Source organism: Trematomus bernacchii, unplaced genomic scaffold (genome assembly GCF_902827165.1).
Source record: "Trematomus bernacchii unplaced genomic scaffold, fTreBer1.1, whole genome shotgun sequence".
Taxonomy (NCBI): domain Eukaryota; kingdom Metazoa; phylum Chordata; class Actinopteri; order Perciformes; family Nototheniidae; genus Trematomus; species Trematomus bernacchii.
The window spans coordinates 8043857-8064604 of record NW_022987567.1 but is presented as its reverse complement, the minus strand read 5'-3'; the positions used below and the strand labels follow the sequence as shown (position 1 = coordinate 8064604).

General features: G+C 44.6%; 4 protein-coding genes across 5 annotated transcripts in view; 2 read left to right on the top strand and 2 right to left on the bottom strand.

Moving 5' to 3' along the window:
• Positions 1–359: 359 nt before the first annotated feature.
• Positions 360–8118, bottom strand: LOC117478776 (ATP-dependent RNA helicase DHX29-like). The gene is made up of 4 exons (XM_034125679.1): positions 7967–8118; positions 6002–6092; positions 817–1101; positions 360–509 (listed from the first exon to the last, which is right to left on the bottom strand). The coding sequence occupies exons 1-4, from the start codon at positions 8116–8118 to the stop codon at positions 360–362; spliced, it is 678 nt and encodes a 225-aa protein (XP_033981570.1).
• On the top strand, positions 3297–5527 carry LOC117478881 (tripartite motif-containing protein 16-like). The gene has a single exon (XM_034125815.1). The coding sequence runs from the start codon at positions 3303–3305 to the stop codon at positions 4956–4958; it is 1656 nt and encodes a 551-aa protein (XP_033981706.1). The 5' UTR covers positions 3297–3302; the 3' UTR covers positions 4959–5527.
• A 1144-nt stretch (positions 8119–9262) lies between the features above and the next one.
• The window catches only part of dhx29 (DEAH (Asp-Glu-Ala-His) box polypeptide 29), a 46706-nt gene continuing 35220 nt past the window's right edge, over positions 9263–20748 (bottom strand). Inside the window, exons 27-28 of the mRNA XM_034125816.1 lie at positions 10320–10416; positions 9263–9462 (exon numbers count right to left, since the gene is read on the bottom strand). Of these exons, the coding sequence (XP_033981707.1) occupies positions 9416–9462; positions 10320–10416 (144 nt within the window). The 3' untranslated portion in view covers positions 9263–9415. The remainder of the gene's footprint in view (positions 9463–10319; positions 10417–20748) is intronic.
• Positions 17112–18832, top strand: LOC117478880 (tripartite motif-containing protein 16-like). Of its 2 annotated transcripts, XM_034125813.1 has the most exons (2): positions 17127–18096; positions 18223–18832. In XM_034125813.1, the coding sequence occupies exons 1-2, from the start codon at positions 17127–17129 to the stop codon at positions 18780–18782; spliced, it is 1530 nt and encodes a 509-aa protein (XP_033981704.1). In that variant the 3' UTR covers positions 18783–18832. The 2 variants fall into 2 exon arrangements, with proteins under 2 accessions (XP_033981705.1, XP_033981704.1); XM_034125814.1 differs by having other exon boundaries at positions 17112–18832.

Sequence of the window (20748 nt, the reverse complement as noted above, 5' to 3'; positions counted from 1 at the left end):
AAGGGTAGGGTGTTAGGGTTAGTGTGTAGGGGTAGGGGTAGGGGTAGTGTGTAGGTGTTGTGGGTAGTGTGTGTAGTGTAGGGTCTAGGGGTAGTGTGTAGGGGTAGTGGGTAGGGTGGTGTAGGGGTAGGGTGTAGGGGTAGTGTGTAGGGGTAGTGTGTAGGGGGTAGGGGTAGTGGTAGGGTTGTAGGGGTAGTGTGTAGGGGGTAGTGTGTAGGGGTAGTGTTGTAGGGGTAGTGTGTTTGGGGTAGGGGTTAGTGTGTAGGGGTAGGTTGTAGGGGTAGTGTGTAGGGGTAGGGTGTAGGTGTAGGGGTAGTGTGTAGTGGTAGGGTGTAGGGTGGCGGTTTGGAATTGGGCCATTATGTGAGAGCGCTGACCTGGAAGTGGATCCATCCGTCCAGAGTGATGAGTCTCTCTCGGTGCTGGATGTCGATGTCTCCTCCGAACAGCAGCAGAGGGAACGGGGGGATCAGAGTCGTGTCTCTCAGGTAGATCTTGGTGTATTTCACCTGAGGACCAACATTTAATTTTGTCTTAATGTACATTATTTAATTTCATATTCTGTTATTGTACATATCATATTCTATTTACATGTATACAGACCTGGGAAGTAGTGGAGTACAAATACTTGGTTTCTGTACTTAAGTACATGTTTCTGGTATCAGTACTTTACTCCACTACTTATTTTTCTGACGACTTTTTACTTTGACTTCTCAGGTCAGAAGAATTTAATTGCCATTTCTACACTACACTATTTGTTGTTGTATATTCTCAAATGTATCGTCTGTCACTACATCTTGACCCTGGGATGTGTACCTTCTCCTGGTAGAGCAGCCAGCCGTGTGTCTGCAGGTTTCTGTTCACAGAGGAGGGGTGGACCTGAGCTCTTCCCTGAGGGGTCTCCGTGTTGCACACCGCCCGCTCCAGCACGTCCACGGAGGGAATGACCAGCACGCGGGCCACGCTGTCGTACAAACCGGCCGCCAGCACCGCGTTCAGAACCGAGATCTGAGGCTTAGAGAGCGCTGGAGCCTGCAGTCTGGAGCGAGGGGAGTAGAAACCCACCTGCTCCATCATCCTCATCAACTCCTGCTGCACCCCCTGCAGGAAGAGGAGATATTACAGTGTGTGTGTGTGTGTGTGTGTGTGTGTGTGTGTGTGTGTGTGTGTGTGTGGTGTTTGTGTGTGTGTGTGTGTGTGTGTGTGTGTGTGGTGTGTGTGTGTGTGTGTGTGTGTGTGTGTGTGTGTGTGTGTGTGTGTGTGTGTGTGTGTGTGTGTGTGTGTGTGTGTGTGTGTGTGTGTGTGTGTGGCTGTATGAGGAAGGGAGGAAGTCAGTTAAACAGTGTGATGTTCAGGAGGATATTGAACACTTCGTAAACCTCAGGCGAGTCGACGACAAACCTCCAGGTAATCAAAACATAACACTGTTAAAATATTGCTACAGATATAATTTCACATACTGCTATCAGAAATAATGTATTAATTTATTCAATTCTGGTGTTAATTCAACATCTTAACAGAGGACACATTTAGAACTTAGTTATAGTGAATTATCAAAGACATTCTATTTTTCTATTAGTGTTTTATTTCCATATAAGAAGGTAGCCAGGGCCGGTCATTAAAGGAGGCGATCCAGGAAGCCTTCGCTCTCTCAGACCTGCTGCTGACTCCAGAGCCTCTTTGTGGTCTCTGAGAGATTTGGTCATTATTCTGTCTTCTTGTTGTTAGTATTGTTAAATGTGTGTGTGGTGGGAAGTGGAGGATTTGGGTAAGTTTGGGGTACCCTCTACCTCTCCTCACGTAGGTAAACTCTGATAGACCCCGTCCACACGGAGACGATATCAGTGGAATCCGCTAACGTTCTCTATCGTATAGAGACGGTTCGTCCACACGGAGCCCGAATCCGATAGCCCTGTGATAACGGCTCCCAAGGTGGGTAGATCTGCGGACGAAACGCTCTGGGGGGCCAAACGGCTCCGTGTGTACGCCCTATGCGATAATTTCCTGATAACGATGACGCCATAGCCCCGCCTCTCCCCACCTCTCCTGCTCACCCCTGCGTCACCCGCGTCATTGCTGATGTGTTTCGCCAACAACAACAACAACAATGGCGGATCAAAGGGTTGCTTTCGTGCTCCAGACGCTACTGACCATGCTACAGATGTTAGTGCAAAACCTACAGCTCCTCTACCACAACCATCAGCAACAAGTGGACATGGAGAACTACATGAACTACATGTTGCTAAATCCACCGCGGAGAATAAACAGAAGGGCAACCAGGCAACCATGGCAACCATGCTCGGGGGGTCTTATTCGCTGCTTTTGGTGTATTTTGTGGCGGAAGTACAGCGCCACTTACAGGCCCGGCATATGTACTACAGCGTCTCCAGCGGGTCGAGCGGTCTCGTGTGGACGGAAGACTTTTTTGATATCGAATTCGGTTCGTTTTCGTATCCGTGAAGACACACTAGGTTAGTAGATTGTTGCACCCTGTAGTTGTTTTGTCTCCTTGTTAGTAGAACAGATCGTGAGAGCTTTTTGTTTGAGTTTTTTTATAATCATTTATTTAATTTGGCACAATCTTCTTTGTCTCCTCACTTAAAGAACATTTGTTGGCATTTTCCTTGGTGTAAATAAATAAACTTGTGTTCACTTTCACCCTGACTGTTGTGTGTTACTGTCTCCATTTCCCCTACACTTTATTAGGGATGGAAAACACACATATATATATATATACGATTCTGAAAAGGGCCATAATGCATAAGGAGTACTTTTGCTTTTGGTCCTTTAAGTATATTTTGATACCAATGCTTTTGTACTTTTACTTGTAACAGAGTCTTTTTACCCCGTAGTATTTCTACTTTTGCTTTAGTAGAATATCTGAGTACTTCTTACACCACTGCCACCATGAATGTGGAGCTGTGTGCTACAAAAGCCTGAAGTTAAAACAAATATTTTACAGCTGAAGACTGTTTTCAAATGTAGAGCAGGTTGTGAGCGAGGCTCCATTTGTAAATGAGGAGACAGGTCAGAGTGTCTGCTGCTCCTCCTGGAGTGACTCAGAGTTTGATAAGCCCTCCCTCTTCTTCCTGCTCTCAGACACAGCCAGCTCCACTCTGTACTTCCTGGTTCCTCCCCTTCAGATCCACACTGAGGAGGAGGGGTGTAACCAACATGTGGGTAAAGTCCAAGAGCTGATAGGCCACATTCACTGCACACACACATGCTGTTCAGATCACAGCTCACATAGTTTCAGCTCTCAGGAAGTGAAACTCAGACACTCGCTGCTACTGAGAGGTGAAATGGCGCAGAAAGGAGTTCAGCTGGACCGGGAAACCTTCTCTTGTGCGATCTGTCTGGATCTACTGAAGGATCCGGTGACTATTCCCTGTGGACACAGCTACTGCATGAAGTGTATTAAACACCACTGGGATGGAGAGCTAATCCACAGCTGCCCTCAGTGTAGGCAGAGCTTCACACCGAGGCCTGTCCTGCTGAAAAACACCATGTTAGCAGCTTTAGTGGAGGAGCTGAAGAAGACTGGACTCCAAGCTGCTCCTGCTGATCACTGCTATGCTGGAGCTGAAGATGTGGCCTGTGATGTCTGCACTGGGAGGACACTGAGAGCCTGTAAGTCCTGTCTCGTGTGTCTTGTATCTTACTGTGAGAAACACCTCCAGCCTCATTATGACGTAGCTCAATTAAAAAAACACAAGCTGGTGGAGCCCTCCAAGAAGCTCCAGGAGAACATCTGCTCTCGTCACGACGAGGTGATGAAGCTGTTCTGCCGCACTGATCAGCAGTGTATCTGTTATATCTGCTCTGTGGACGAACACAAAGGCCACGACACAGTGTCAGCTGCAGCAGAGAGGACTGAGAGGCAGAGAGAGCTGGAGGGGAGTCGACTAAACATCCAGCAGAGAATCCAGGACAGAGAGAAGGAGGTGAAGCTGCTTCAGCAGGAGGTGGAGGCCATCAATGGCTCTGCTGATAAAGCAGTGGAGGACAGTGAGAAGATGTTCACTGAGCTGATCCGTCTCATGGAGAAAAGAAGCTCTGATGTGAAGCAGCAGGTCAGATCCCAGCAGAAGAGAGAAGTGAGTCGAGTCAAAGAGCTTCAGGAGAAGCTGGAGCAGGAGATCTCTGAGCTGAAGAGGAGAGACGCTGAGCTGAAGCTGCTGTCTCACACAGAGGATCACAACCAGTTTCTGCACAGCTACCCCTCACTGTCAGCCCTCAGTGAACCTACACACTCATCCAGCATCAACATCCGTCCTCTGAGCTACTTTGAGGACGTGACGGCGGCCCTGTCAGCAGTCAGAGACAAACTACAGGACGTCCTGAGAGAGGAATGGACAAACGTCTCATCGACTGAAGTGGATGTTTTACTGTCAGCAGCAGAGCCCACCACCAGAGCTGGGTTCTTCAAATATTCACAGGAAGTCACTCTGGATCTAAACACAGCATACACACATCTGTTATTATCTGAGGGGAGCAGAAAAGCAACAGTCATGGGACAATATCAGTCTTATTCTAGTCACCCAGAGAGATTCACTGGTTATCCTCAGGTCCTGAGTAGAGAGAGTCTGACTGGACGTTGTTACTGGGAGGTGGAGTGGAGAGGGGGAAGAGTTTTTGTAGCAGTCGCATACAAGAATATCAGCAGAGCAGGGAATGAAAGTGTATTTGGATTCAATGACAAATCTTGGTCCTTAGATTGTAACCAAAACAGTTATTCATTTCTTTACAACAGTATCAACACTCCCGTCTCAGGTCCTCTGTCCTCCAGAGTAGGAGTGTACCTGGATCACAGAGCAGGTGTTCTGTCCTTCTACAGCATCGTCTCTGAAACCATGACTCTCCTCCACAGAGTGCAGACCACATTCACTCAGCCGCTACATGCTGGAGTTCGGTTTTGTTGTGTAGGAGACACAGCTGAGTTTTGTAAACTGAAATAGCCTGAAGTCATTTGAGGAACTCCTCTACTTCTTAAACTCACTGTGTGTCCATCATTGTTGCTGAGAGCTGATTGCTCATGTCTTCACTGCACAGAGATCAGCTGTCAATCAAACATGATGGGATGTGCTTTAACATCTTCTCACGAGTTGTTCTGTGTCGTGTTAAATGATCATATAATCATTTAAAACATATAGTCTTATACTCTGATTGCCTTTTACTCTGTTCAATTGTATTTGTAGTCTTGTATGTGTTTAACAGAGACGTGTGTTCATGATTTAAAAATGTGTTGAATATGGATATTGATGTATTTGTGTGTTGTTGTTTCTCTTGTAAAGTGAGTCTTTAGAGAGAAAGCACCAGAGCTTCTTTCATTGGAGATATTTGATTCTAAAGGTTTTTAATTTGTAACTAAGTCTAAATGTGTTGAATGCATAAATGAAAGTTTGAATAATGCAACAAAACAAATTAAAAGAAAAGTCATAATAAAGAACAGCCAACAGGTCGAGTGCCACATGTCTGTATATTTTGTAATGTTGGGGTTTTTCTTGTTAATAAAAGAACTAAAAGGACAAAAGTGAAAATCTCTGTCTTTTGCTTTTTTTTAATTATAAATATATAAATTATTTTTTTGAAACAAGATATTTTCATGTTTTTATATATATTTTATTTATTTGTAGGATTAAGAAAAATCAGATGAAACCAGAGCTGAAAAAGGTGAACTTGTACAATCTGAAAAAGGCATCTCTTGCTAAGATCAATAATGGAGCCTGAGGCTGGTGAGCCGTTTCTCCAGCAGCAGCAGTTTGATGTCAGACCGGTCCGACCGGAACAGGAAGGAACTCCTGCGTCACGTTGGAAACCTTAAAGTCACACAGGGAACATTGAGCTTCTGTTCTTCTGTGGGTTTGTTTGGAGTCTAATGTAAGAGTATAAAGCGAGGTGTGTGTGTGTGTGTGTGTGTGTGTGTGTGTGTGTGTGTGTGTGTGTGTGTGTGTGTGTGTGTGTGTGTGTGTGTGTGTGTGTGTGTGTGTGTGTGTGTTACCTCTATGGTGATGAGAGCAGTTTTGTTGAGGAAGTGTTTCCTGCAGTACGATGTCTCTGCTCTCTGTCCGTCACTCTGAGAGGTCTTCCACCTGACAGTGAGACAAGACATCTCATTTCATATTAGATTGTTTTATCTAATCTTATATCTATATATTCTCGCAACATCATGTCTTTTCCAGCACTTCATTAATGGTATTTTCTCTTTTATGTCTTAGGTATATTGTATATTTTCTTTTTGGAGGTGCCTGAGACTTCAGATTCAATGCCAAAACTCTGCTGTAGCTATTGTGCATATGACAAATAAAACGTTTGAAACCGATCATCAGAAAGCAGAAGGAGATGATTTGCTTAACAGGCTCACGCTGTGTTTGTATAAGTGCTTGCTGGATAAATATCATATATTAACGGTCATTTTAATATATTTTCAGGACCTGAGGGTAATCCTTATTGATGATCTGTCCCCTGACAAAAAGCTAACTACTGATAACATATGAAGCTTAGCGTAAGTTAAATCAGGAAGACTGTCTCTATATCCCGTCATTCACATATTTCTATCTCCCCTCTCCCATCAGCCATTATTATCACCTTTGTCTCTATTTACACAAGCCAATCAGAGCGCATCGTCACATCTTTAAATCTGCTCTCTCCCCTCCTGACAGCTGTCATTTACCTCCGCTCAACTGGGTCTAATTTCTCTCTAGTTTATCAGTAAATGTTTTGCACGGAACTATTAGTAAACAGCGTGTTTCATGACGGACACACACAGCGTTGAGTCGGTCAGGTAGAGCAGCCGGTGAAGTCAGGTGATGCAGACTCGCTGTTTGAGGGCTTGATAACCCACTACCCCTCCACACTCGTGGGTTTGGAACAGCGCTTAATGTGGCAGACCCTCCGCGGGAATGGAGGGGTAGGGTGTAGGGTTAGGGTGTAGGGGTAGTGTGTAGGGGTAGTGTGTAGGGGTAGTGTGTAGGGGTAGGGTGTAGGGGTAGGGTGTAGGGGTAGGGTGTAGGAGTAGGGTGTAGGGGTAGGGTGTAGGGTTAGGGTGTAGGGTAGTGTGTAGGGGTAGTGTGTAGGGGTAGGGTGTAGGGGTAGTGTGTAGGGGTAGTGTGTAGGGGTAGGGTGTAGGGGTAGGGTGTAGGGGTAGTGTGTAGGGGTAGGGTAGTTAGGGGTAGGGTGTAGGGGTATATATATATATATTTGTATATATATATATAATATCTGCATGTATATTTTCTATTTCGACATGTATATTTTATATTTTATATTTTTCTTTCTATTCTTGTATATTTTGTAGTTTTGTTTTATTGTAACATGCCTTTTATGCTGCTGTAACGACAACAATTTCCCAATTTGGGATCAATAAAGTACTATCTATCTATCTATCTAGTGTGTAGGGGTAGGTGTAGTTAAGGTGTAGGGGTAGTGTGTAGGGGTAGTGTATAGGGGTAGGAGTAGTTAGGGTGTAGGGGTAGTGTGTAGGGGTAGTGTGTAGGGGTAGTGTGTAGGGGTAGTGTGTAGGGGTAGGGTGTAGGGGTAGTGTGTAGGGTTAGGGTGTAGGGGTAGTGTGTAGGGGTAGGGTGTAGGGGTAGTGTGTAGGGGTAGTGTGTAGGGGTAGTGGTAGGTTGTATGGGTAGTGTGTAGGGGTAGTTTGTATGGGTAGTGTGTAGGGGTAGGTTGTATGGGTAGTGTGTAGGGGTAGTGTGTAGGGGTAGTGTGTAGGGGTAGTGTGTAGGGGTAGGGTGTAGGGGTAGGGTGTAGGGGTAGGGTGTGGCGGGCGGTTTAGAATTGGGCCATTATGTGTAATCGCCAAACACTGTTACATTCTTCTGTGTATTCTTGGCAATAAATACATACTGTTGAATCAAAACAAAGTCTCTCCTGATTGAAATGGAGCTGTATTGTATTTCCTCTCTGTACAGTTCTCCTGTACAAAAATAGACGAAATCAAAGTATAAATGCAAACCCGAGGTATGCGTTGTCGATGGTCAGGTGATCAGAGTTGGACACAGCGAGCGCAGCTTTAGCGAGGTTAGCTTCCTCCTTCCTGTTCATCGGCGTGGAGAACGGAGACTTCTCTGAGATGGCTGCGGCGATGGTGGCCTGAAACAAAAACATTATTATTACAATAATAACAATCAATGTTTATTTATATAGCCCAATATCACAAATGTTACATTTGTCTCAGTGGACTTCACAGTTTGTACAGAATATCAGTATGACAAAACGACACCCTCTGTCCTTAGACCCTCACATCGTACAAGGAAACACTTCCAGAGAAACCCCACAGTTTAAAGGGGAACATGGGAGAAACCTCAGGGAGAGCAACAGAGGAGGGATCCCTCGCCCAGGACGGACAGACGTGCAATAGATGCCGTGTGTAAATCAAAGAGATAATACATTTACAACATAGGTAGACCAAATGTTTGGAAATGCATGTGTCTATAATAAGAAGATGAATCCACGAGGATGTCAACAATCCTGTGGGAGCCATCAGGGAAGTAGTATGATGAGAGTCAGGCAGGACCGCAGAGACAGGTTCAGCCACGACTCAGGATGCAGGACTCAGGATCCAGGACTCAGGACTCAGGATGCAGGACTCAGGACTCAGGATGCAGGACCACAGCAACAGGCACAGCCACGACTCAGGATCCAGGCTCGCAATCCAGGACTCAGGACATCACAGTTTCTTAAAAAGACCCTATTCTACATATTCATTCTTCTATTCATACATTAGTCAACCAGTTAGACATGTCCCGCCCCTTAGCCTCCCTTAGCCTATCACGTACAATGTGTTGGAGCGCTAGCCAATAGGAGCGCCAGGTGATTTTCATATTTTTTGACAGGATTCATTTTCATTGATGTTGTTTTAATACTCAAGAGACAGAAGTGCAACACACCCCGTCTTCTATAAAGTATAAATTAATGTATTTATGTAATTTAAACATGCAAACTGAACACAAGGTACTTTTATTGTGTGTTATTTATGCTAAAAAGTGAACTCAAAGTAACTGAGAACGACTTTTAAAAGCAGAGTTTCTCCCCAATCTGTTGACAGCTGTTCTTAATTCATACAAATATGGAAAAACAGACCACCTGCCTCTCAGGGAATCTGTATTATGGTCTTATTGCATATTTACCTTACTATTATTCTCAGATCCCACCTGCTTCATTTTGTCCATCAACACCACAACACAGTGAAAGGTTGAGATAAAAATGTGTACAGTTTTATTTCCACATTTGGCAACATAATCGTTTGTTTTTGCATTTCATATGATACAGTCCTCCTCAATGTGAGTCAGAGATCCCGGTGGCATCAGTTCATCTTTAAAGAGTCCCCAGGTCCTTCTTATAGGGAGGACAGGGGTCTGGTTCTGGTTCTGGTTCTTCAGGGGCATTCAGACTAGTTCATAGGTCACTCAGATCTAATCAGATCCAGGATCATCTGGATGGTCCTCTCTCCTGCAGCAGACACACAGGAGCAGGTTGGAGAGAGCAACATTTCATTGGATTACATTCCTTACGCTTTAATCAGAATCAAGTTTATTGCCAGGTACGTTCACTCATACAAGGAATGTGCTTTGGTATCTGGTGGCGCAAACACAAACAATGTAAGAAAATAAGTTGCAATAGTAGGTACAAAACCTAACTACCCCTACACACTACTCCTACACATTACCCCTACTCCTACCCACTACCCCTACACACTACCCCTACTCACTACACACTACCCCTACACACTACTCCTACACACTACTCCTACACACTACTCCTACACACTACTCCTACACACTACTCCTACACCCTACCCCTACACACTACTCCTACACCCTACCCCTACACACTACTCCTACACACTACCTCTACACACTACTCCTACACCCTACCCCTACACACTACTCCTACACCCTACCCCTACACACTACCGCTACACGCTACTCCTACATTTTAGGTAGGAAAGAATGACATAAAGAAAGCTATGATTAAATTGGTAGATTTTTGAGAAATAGCTTTCGAATTAAGGAAATTAATTGAATTTTCTATGAGATTAATAAGTGATAAAAACCCTGGAATATTGTGGATTTATTTATAGTCAACGAACCGCATCGTTTCAGTTTGCAAGGTTGGATTTACTTCATCAAACCACAGAAAAGATGTATTTAATTTTTCTCGTAAATGTACAATGTTCATCTCTTAGCACCAGATATCCTTATCGTAATATAACCCCCTTTGCCCGGCTCCTTAAATAATCATTATTTTACCAACAATGGTCCTTATAGGCTGTTTAAAATGTGTTGTTTTGTGACGCTTCAGTTTACCTTCAAGATTCATGCGGGGGTTCTCCAGCTTCTTCTCCAGCAGAGAGTCCATCAGCTTCCTCAGGTGTTTGAAGATCACTCCGATCCGTACCGGAGCCTTTAAGGAGGAACAACACGGGGATTGAGTTAAATAAAACCTGGAAGAAGTTTCATTTTGTTGGCCTAGAGGCCCAATCCCAAACCACACCCTACCCACTCCCCCTCAGTGATGGAGTGAACTCCGTCTGTAGTATCACGCGCAGCTGAACGAGGCTCCCTCCTTTCAGATGGAGCAGGAGGCTTTTGGGATAAACTGCCCTTTAAGTTAATAGAGTTGTTGATTGATTGATTGATTGATTGATTGATACTCCCCTCTCTCCGGCAGAAACAGGAAATGCCGTAACTTTTCGTAACAACGGTTTCAAATCAGCATCTCTTGGATTAAAAAATAAAACTCAAAACATCTTTAATGGTGTTTCTTTTTGTAAAACACTTTTAGTTTTAAAACCTGATGTTTATAAGCTTCTTATTTTTGCAACAGTCGCTGTAAATGTACACAACTTGATAATAAAATGCACACTTTTACCGTTTTCCAGACTAAACACTGGGTTATGATCCTGAGTTCAAAACAATACGAGGTAACATGAAGTTGTTAACATCTGTATGACGATATTTAATGTCTATCTTGTTGTGCAGTTTATCAGTTAATGTTTGCAGGAACTATTTGTAAACAGCGTGTTTCCTGACGGACACACACAGCGTTGAGTCGGTCAGGTAGAGCAGCAGGTGAAGTCAGGTGATGCAGACTCGCTGTTTGAGGGCTTGATAACCCACTCCCCCTCCACACTCGTTGGTTTGGAACAGCGCTTAATGTGGCGGACCCTCCACGCGAACGGGCAAACGGAGGGGTAGTGTGGAGGGGTAGGGTGTAGGCGTGGATTGGAGTTGGGCCTTTGTTTGAGGGCTTGATAACCCACTCCCCCTCAACACTCATTGGTTTAGAACAGCACTTAATGTGGCGAACCCTCCACGCGAACGGAGGGGTAGTGTGTAGGGGTAGGGTGTAGGGTGTAGGGGTAGTGTGTAGGGGTAGTGTGTAGGGGTATGGTCTAGGGGTAGTGTGTTGGGGTATGGTCTAGGGGTAGTGTGTTGGGGTACCGAAAACCACAACTGTATCTGGACTCTGAGCAAATTATACTTTTCATATGTATTATCTGTATTATCTGCGAGACATCGCCACAACGCAACGAGTCAAAATTCTCCGCTATGTCCACTGCAAACAGCGCTCTGCATGTCTGCATGTCAGACTGTTCCACTGTCTGTGTGTGTCTGTCAACACTTTGGTCCAATCACATTCAGCATCCCGTCAGCGTTTTATTCCCCCACGAAAAATGCGTGTGTCGTCTCTTTCGACCTGTCTGAGACAGAGCGAGAGTTTAAAAAAAATAAAGTCTGAGCGAGAGTTGACAGCTCATCTCGTTGCACCTGTACTGTAGCTAGCAGCATAGTTTCACCTGTACTGTAGCTAGTAGCCTAGTTTCACCTGTACTGTAGCTAGCAGCCTAGTTTCACCTGTACTGTAGCTAGTAGCCTAGTTTCACCTGTACTGTAGCTAGCAGCCTAGTTTCACCTGTACTGTAGCTAGCAGCCTAGTTTCACCTGTACTGTAGCTAGCAGCCTAGTTTCACCTGTATTGTAGCTAGTAGCCTAGTTGCACCTGTACTGTAGCTAGTAGCCTAGTTTCACCTGTACTGTAGCTAGCAGCCTAGTTGCACCTGTACTGTAGCTAGTAGCCTAGTTTCACCTGTACTGTAGCTAGTAGCCTAGTTTCACCTGTACTGTAGCTAGCAGCCTAGTTTCACCTGTACTGTAGCTAGCAGCCTAGTTTCACCTGTACTGTAGCTAGTAGCCTAGTTGCACCTGTACTGTAGCTAGTAGCCTAGTTTCACCTGTACTGTAGCTAGTAGCCTAGTTTCACCTGTACTGTAGCTAGTAGCCTAGTTTCATCTGTACTGTAGCTAGTAGCCTAGTTTCATCTGTACTGTAGCTAGCAGCCTAGTTTCACCTGTACTGTAGCTAGTAGCCTAGTTGCACCTGTACTGTAGCTAGTAGCCTAGTTTCACCTGTACTGTAGCTAGCAGCCTAGTTTCACCTGTACTGTAGCTAGCAGCCTAGTTTCACCTGTACTGTAGCTAGCAGCCTAGTTGCACCTGTACTGTAGCTAGTAGCCTAGTTTCACCTGTACTGTAGCTAGTAGCCTAGTTTCACCTGTACTGTAGCTAGTAGCCTAGTTTCACCTGTACTGTAGCTAGTAGCCTAGTTTCATCTGTACTGTAGCTAGCAGCCTAGTTTCACCTGTACTGTAGCTAGCAGCCTAGTTGCACCTGTACTGTAGCTAGCAGCCTAGTTGCACCTGTACTGTAGCTAGCAGCCTAGTTTCATCTGTACTGTCGCTAGCAGCCTAGTTTCACCTGTACTGTAGCTAGCAGCCTAGTTTCACCAGCAGGCAGCTATTAGAAGCATGTTGAAAATCGGCAATTCAAAGATGAATGGACTGAAAAATATGCGTTCATCCTCCCTCCAGCGAGCACCAAACCAATGTTTCTAATATGCCAAGAAACGGTAGCTCTTGTGAAGAGTGGCAATTTGAAACGGAACTATGAAACAAAACACAATGATTTTGAAGCGACCTTTCCTCAAAATTCAGCGGTAAGAACCAACAAAATAAATGGGAGGAAATCATCATATCAAGCTGCAAGCAGGATCCTTGTTACATCTATGTCACGACGAGAAAAGGCAACTGAGTCCTCACTCAGAGTGACATGGGTGTTGAAGCCATTCTCTGATGCAGAAATAATAAAAGAATGCATGACTGAAGTGATGAAGGCAAACAAAAAGAGGAAATAACAGGTCAAATCAAGCAAATCCCTCTCAGATTCCACAGCAACCAGAAGAACATAAATACTGGCTGGTGATTTGATTAATCAGCTTTGTGATGGAATAAAAAATGCACAGTGCATTTCCTTAGCTGTGGATGAGTCCACTGACACCACTGACAATGCTCAGTTGCTGGTGTTTGTGAGTTTTTATGATGAGTCAAAGGGGGAGTTTGTTGAAGATGTGTTGGGCCTGACGAACCTCAGTGGACACACAAGGGGGCAAGACATTTATAAAGCAATAATGGGAATGCTGAATGAAAGAGGGTGCAGCTGCCTTTATTCATAACTGTGCAGCTCACACTGCGACTGAGGGATCAAGCACAGACACAATAACAATGAAAACTGCTGCATACAGATTATTTGTGTTTTTGCAACCTTGTGTTAAGAATCTTGTTGCAATTGTTTAAAAGTTTGAATGACCGTAATAAACTGACCTTTGTCTTATTGAAAATGTTCTTTGGACTTTTAAGATTTGTATTTGAGAACCCCTGGTCTAGGGGTATGGTCTAGGGGTAGTGTGCTGGGGTAAGGTGTAGGGGTAGGGTCTAGGGCAGTGCTTCTCAAAGTGTGGTCCGTGAGCGCCCCCTAGTGGTCCGTGAGTATATTGGTACAATTTCACATTTGAAATAAATAAATACATTTAAGTTTTCCGCACTCTCGCGGGAATATCTCCGCAATGGAGCGAGCTTAAGTTTATTATTGATTGCATGATATAGCCCAGTGCAACACCTTCATCACACATGTTGCCACTTGTTTGTACCATTTTCAGGCGATTTGTAATCTGTTCTAGAGAAATTATGTGTTTTTGGATTTTTGTGGAGTTAGGTGGTCTGCAAGTGTTTTTCTATTGGTCTATTGGTCCTTGGTATGAAAAAGTTTGAGAAACACTGGTCTAGGGGTAGTGTGTAGGGGTAGTGTGTAGGGGTAGTGTGTAGGGGTAGTGTGTAGTGGTAGGGTGTAGGGGTAGTGTGTAGGGGTAATGTGTAGGGGTAGTGTGTGGGGGTAGTGTGTAGGGGTAGTGTGTAGGGGTAGTGTGTAGGTGTAGGGGTAGTGTGTAGTGGTAGGGTGTAGGGGTAGTGTGTAGGGGTAGTGTGTAGGGGTAGTGTGTAGGGGTAGTGTGTAGGGGTAGTGTGTAGGGGGGACGGTTTGGAATTGGGCCATTATGTGAGAGCGCTGACCTGGAAGTGGATCCATCCGTCCAGAGTGATGAGTCTCTCTCGGTGCTGGATGTCGATGTCTCCTCCGAACAGCAGCAGAGGGAACGGGGGGATCAGAGTCGTGTCTCTCAGGTAGATCTTGGTGTATTTCACCTGAGGACCAACATTTCATTTTGTCTTAATGTACATTATTTAATTTCATATTCTGTTATTGTACATATCATATTCTATTTACATGTATACAGAGGAGGGAAGTAGTGGAGTACAAATACTTGGTTTCTGTACTTAAGTACATGTTTCTGGTATCAGTACTTTACTCCACTACTTATTTTTCTGACGACTTTTTACTTTGACTTCTCAGGTCAGAAGAATGTCATTGCCATTTCTACACTACACTATTTGTTGTTGTATATTCTCAAATGTATCGTCTGTCACTACATCTTGACCCTGGGATGTGTACCTTCTCCTGGTAGAGCAGCCAGCCGTGTGTCTGCAGGTTTCTGTTCACAGAGGAGGGGTGGACCTGAGCTCTTCTCTGGGGGGTTTCCGTGTTGCACACCGCCCGCTCCAGCACGTCCACGGATGGAATGACCAGCACGCGGGCCACGCTGTCGTACAAACCGGCCGCCAGCACCGCGTTCAGAACCGAGATCTGAGGCTTAGAGAGCGCTGGAGCCTGCAGTCTGGAGCGAGGGGAGTAGAAACCCACCTGCTCCATCATCCTCATCAACTCCTGCTGCACCCCCTGCAGGAAGAGGAGATATTACAGTGTGTGTGTGTGTGTGTGTGTGTGTGTGTGTGTGTGTGTGTGTGTGTGTGTGTGTGTGTGTGTGTGTGTGTGTGTGTGTGTGTGTGTGTGTGTGTGTGTGTGTGTGTGTGGCTGTATGAGGAAGGGAGGAAGTCAGTTGAACAGTGTGATGTTCAGGAGGATATTGAACACTTCGTAAACCTCAGGCGAGTCGACGACAAACCTCCAGGTAATCAAAACATAACACTGTTAAAATATTGCTACAGATATAATTTCACATACTGCTATCAGAAATAATGTATTAATTTATTAAATTCTGGTGTTAATTCAACATCTTAACAGAGGACACATTTAGAACTTAGTTATAGTGAATTATCAAAGACATTCTATTTTTCTATTAGTGTTTTATTTCCATATAAGAAGGTAGCCAGGGCCGGTCATTAAAGGAGGCGATCCAGGAAGCCTTCGCTCTCTCAGACCTGCTGCTGACTCCAGAGCCTCTTTGTGGTCTCTGAGAGATTTGGTCATTATTCTGTCTTCTTGTTTTTAGTATTGTTAAATGTGTGTGTGGTGGGAAGTGGAGGATTTGGGTAAGTTTGGGGTACACTCTACCTCTCCTCACGTAGTTAAACTCTGATAGACCCCGTCCACATGGAGACGATATCAGTGGAATCCGCTAACATTCTCTATCGTATAGAGACGGTTCGTCCACACGAAGCCGACACGGAAACGCCCACACGGAGCCCGAATCCGATAGCCCTGTGATAACGGCTCCCAAGGTGGGTAGATCTGTGGACGAAACGCTCTGGGGGGCCAAACGGCTCCGTGTGTACGCCCTATACGATCATTTCCTGATAACGATGACGCCATAGCCCCGCCTCTCCCCACCTCTCCTGCTCACCCCCGCGTCACCCGCGTCATTGCTGATGCGTTTCACCAACAACAACAACAACAATGGCGGATCACAGGGTTGCTTTCGTGCTCCAGACGCTACTGACCATGCTACAGATGTTAGTGCAAAACCTACAGCTCCTCTACCACAACCATCAGCAACAAGTGGACATGGAGAACTACATGAACTACATGTTGCTAAATCCACCACGGAGAATAAACAGAAGGGCAACCAGGCAACCATGGCAACCATGCTCGGGGGGTCTTATTCGCTGCTTTTGGTGTATTTTGTTGCGGAAGTATGGCGCCACTTACAGGCCCGGCATATGTACTACAGCGTCTCCAGCGGGTCGAGCGGTCTCGTGTGGACGGAAGACTTTTTTGATATCGAACTTGGTTCGTTTTCGTCTCCGTGTAGACACACTAGGTTAGTAGATTGTTGCACCCTGTAGTTGTTTTGTCTCCTTGTTAGTATAACAGATAGTGAGGGCTTTTTGTTTGAGTTTTGTTATATTCATGTATTTAATTTGGCACAATCTTCTTTGTCTTCTTACTTAAAGAATTTTTTTGGCATTTTTCTGTGATTATTTATTTGAATAAATAAACTTCTGTTCACTTTCACCCTGACTGTTGTGTGTTACTGTCTCATTTCCCCTACACTTTATTTGGAATGGAAAACACACATATATATATATATATATATATATATATATATATACGATTCTGAAAAGGGCCATAATGCATAAGGAGTACTTTTACTTTTGGTACTTTAAGTATATGTTGGTACCAATGCTTTTGTACTTTTAATGAGGAAACAGGTCAGAGTGTCTGCTGCTCCTCCTGGAATGAGTCAGAGTTTGATAAGCCCTCCCTCTCCTTCCTGCTCTCAGACACAGCCAGCTGCACTCTGTACTTCCTGGTTCCTCCCCTTCAGATCCACACTGAGAAGGATGGGTGTAACCAACATGTGGGTAAAGCACAAGAGCTGATAGGCCACATTCACTGCACACACACATGCTGTTCAGATCACAGCTCACATAGTTTCAGCTCTCAGGAAGTGAAACTCAGACACTCGCTGCTACTGAGAGGGGAAATGGCGCAGAAAGGAGTTCAGCTGGACCGGGAAACCTTCTCTTGTTCCATCTGTCTGGATCTACTGAAGGATCCGGTGACTATTCCCTGTGGACACAGCTACTGCATGGACTGTATTAAACACCACTGGGATGGAGAGTTAATCCACAGCTGCCCTCAGTGTAGGCAGAGCTTCACACCGAGGCCTGTCCTGCTGAAAAACACCATGTTAGCAGCTTTAGTGGAGGAGCTGAAGAAGACTGGACTCCAAGCTGCTCCTGCTGATCACTGCTATGCTGGAGCTGAAGATGTGGCCTGTGATGTCTGCACTGGGAGGAAACTGAGAGCCTGTAAGTCCTGCCTCGTGTGTCTTGTATCTTACTGTGAGAAACACCTCCAGTCTCATTATGACGTAGCTCAATTAAAGAAACACAAGCTGGTGGAGCCCTCCAAGAAGCTCCAGGAGAACATCTGCTCTCGTCACGACGAGGTGATGAAGCTGTTCTGCCGCACTGATCAGCAGTGTATCTGTTATATCTGCACTATGGACGAACACAAAGGCCACGACACAGTGTCAGCTGCAGCAGAGAGGACTGAGAGGCAGAGAGAGCTGGAGGGGAGTCGACTAAACATCCAGCAGAGAATCCAGGACAGAGAGAAGGAGGTGAAGCTGCTTCAGCAGGAGGTGGAGGCCGTCAATGGCTCTGCTGATAAAGCAGTGGAGGACAGTGAGAAGATGTTCACTGAGCTGATCCGTCTCATGGAGAAAAGAAGCTCTGATGTGAAGCAGCAGCTCAGATCCCAGCAGAAGAGAGAAGTGAGTCGAGTCAAAGAGCTTCAGGAGAAGCTGGAGCAGGAGATCTCTGAGCTGAAGAGGAGAGACGCTGAGCTGAAGCTGCTGTCTCACACAGAGGATCACAACCAGTTTCTGCACAGCTACCCCTCACTGTCAGCCCTCAGTGAACCTACACACTCATCCAGCATCAACATCCGTCCTCTGAGCTACTTTGAGGACGTGACGGCGGCCCTGTCAGCAGTCAGAGACAAACTACAGGACGTCCTGAGAGAGGAATGGACAAACGTCTCATCGACTGAAGTGGATGCTTTACTGTCAGCAGCAGAGCCCACCACCAGAGCTGGGTTCTTACAATATTCACAGGAAGTCACTCTGGATCCAAACACAGCATACACACATCTGTTATTATCTGAGGGGAGCAGAAAAGCAACATACATGGGACAACCACAGTCTTATTCCAGTCACCCAGACAGATTCATTGGATGTTCTCAGGTCCTGAGTAGAGAGAGTCTGACTGGACGTTGTTACTGGGAGGTGGAGTGGAGAGGGTTAGGAGTTCTTGTAGCAGTCGCATACAAGAATATCATCAGAGCAGGGAATGAATGTCGGTTTGGATTCAATGACAAATCTTGGTCCTTAGATTGTAACCAACTCAGTTATACATTTCATTACAACAGTATCAAAACTCCCGTCTCAGGTCCTCTGTCCTCCAGAGTAGGAGTGTACCTGGATCACAGAGCAGGTGTTCTGTCCTTCTACAGCATCGTCTCTGAAACCATGACTCTCCTCCACAGAGTGCAGACCACATTCACTCAGCCGCTACATGCTGGACTTTGGCTTATTGATCATGGAGACACAGCTGAGTTTTGTAAACTGAAATAGCCTGAAGTCATTTGAGGAACTCTTCTACTTCTTAAACTCACCGTGTCTCCATCATTGTTGCTGAGAGCTGATTGCTCATGTCTTCACTGCACAGAGATCAGCTGTCAATCAAACATTATGGGATGTGCTTTAACATCTTCTCACGAGTTGTTCTGTGTCGTGTTAAATGATCATATAATCATTTAAAACATATAGTCTTATACTCTGATTGCCTTTTACTCTGTTCAATTGTATTTGTAGTCTTGTATGTGTTTAACAGAGACGTGTGTTCATGATTTAAAATGTGTTGAATATGGATATTGATGTATTTGTGTGTTGTTTCTCTTGTAAAGTGAGTCTTTAGAGAGAAAGCACCAGAGCTTCTTTCATTGGAGATATTTGATTGTAAAGGTTTTTAATTTGTAACTAAGTCTAAATGTGTTGAATGCATAAATGAAAGTTTGAATAATGCAACAAAACAAATCAAAGAAAAGTCATAATAAAGAACAGCCAACAGGTCGAGTGCCACATGTCTGTATATTTTGTAATGTTGGGGTTTTTCTTGTTAATAAAAGAACTAAAAGGACAAAAGTGAAAATCTCTGTCTTTTGCTTTTTTTTAATTATAAATATATAAATTATTTTTCTGAAACAAGATATTTTCATGTTTTTATAGATATTTTATTTATTTGTAGGATTAAGAAAAATCAGATGAAACCAGAGCTGAAAAAGGTGAACTTGTACAATCTGAAAAAGGCATCTCTTGCTAAGATCAATAATGGAGCCTGAGGCTGGTGAGCCGTTTCTCCAGCAGCAGCAGTTTGATGTCAGACCGGTCCGACCGGAACAGGAAGGAACTCCTGTGTCACGTTGGAAACCTTAAAGTCACACAGGGAACATTGAGCTTCTGTTCTTCTGTGGGTTTGTTTTGAGTCTAATGTAAGAGTATAAAGCGAGGTGTGTGTGTGTGTGTGTGTGTGTGTGTGTGTGTGTGTGTGTGTGTGTGTGTGTGTGTGTGTGTGTGTGTGTGTGTGTGTGTGTATGTGTGTGTGTGTTACCTCTATGGTGATGAGAGCAGTTCTGTTGAGGAAGTGTTTCCTGCAGTACGACGTCTCTGCTCTCTGTCCGTCACTCTGAGAGGTCTTCCACCTGACAGTGAGACAAGACATTTCATTTCATATTAGATTGTTTTATCTGATCTTATATCTCTATATTCTCCATATTCCTGCAACATCTTGTCTTTTCCAGCATTTCATTAATGGTATTTTCTCTTTTATGTCTTAGGTATATTGTATATTTTCTTTTTGGAGGTGCCTGAGACTTCAGATTCAATGCCAAAACTCTGCTGTAGCTATTGTGCATATGACAAATAAAACGTTTGAAACCGATCATCAGAAAGCAGAAGGAGATGATTTGCTTAACAGGCTCACGCTGTGTTTGTATAAGTGCTTGCTGGATAAATATCATATATTAACGGTCATTTTAATATATTTTCAGGACCTGAGGGTAATCCTTATTGATGATCTGTCCCCTGACAAAAAGCTAACTACTGATAACATATGAAGCTTAGCCTAAGTTAAATCAGGAAGACTGTCTCTATATCTCGTCATTCACATATTTCTATCTCCCCTCTCCCATCAGCCATTATTATCACCTTTGTCTCTATTTCCACAAGCCAATCAGAGCGCATCGCCACATCTTTAAATCTGCTCTCTCCCCTCCTGACAGCTGTCATTTACCTCCGCTCAACGGGGTCTAATTTCTCTCTAGTTTATCAGTAAATGTTTTTGCACAGAACTATTAGTAAACAGCGTGTTTCATGATGGACACACACAGCGTTGAGTCGGTCAGGTAGAGCAGCAGGTGAAGTCAGGTGATGCAGACTCTCTGTTTGAGGGCTTGATAACCCACTCCCCCTTCACACTCGTGGGTTTGGAACAGCACTTAATGTGGCGGACCCTCCGTGGGAATGGAGGGGTAGTGTGTAG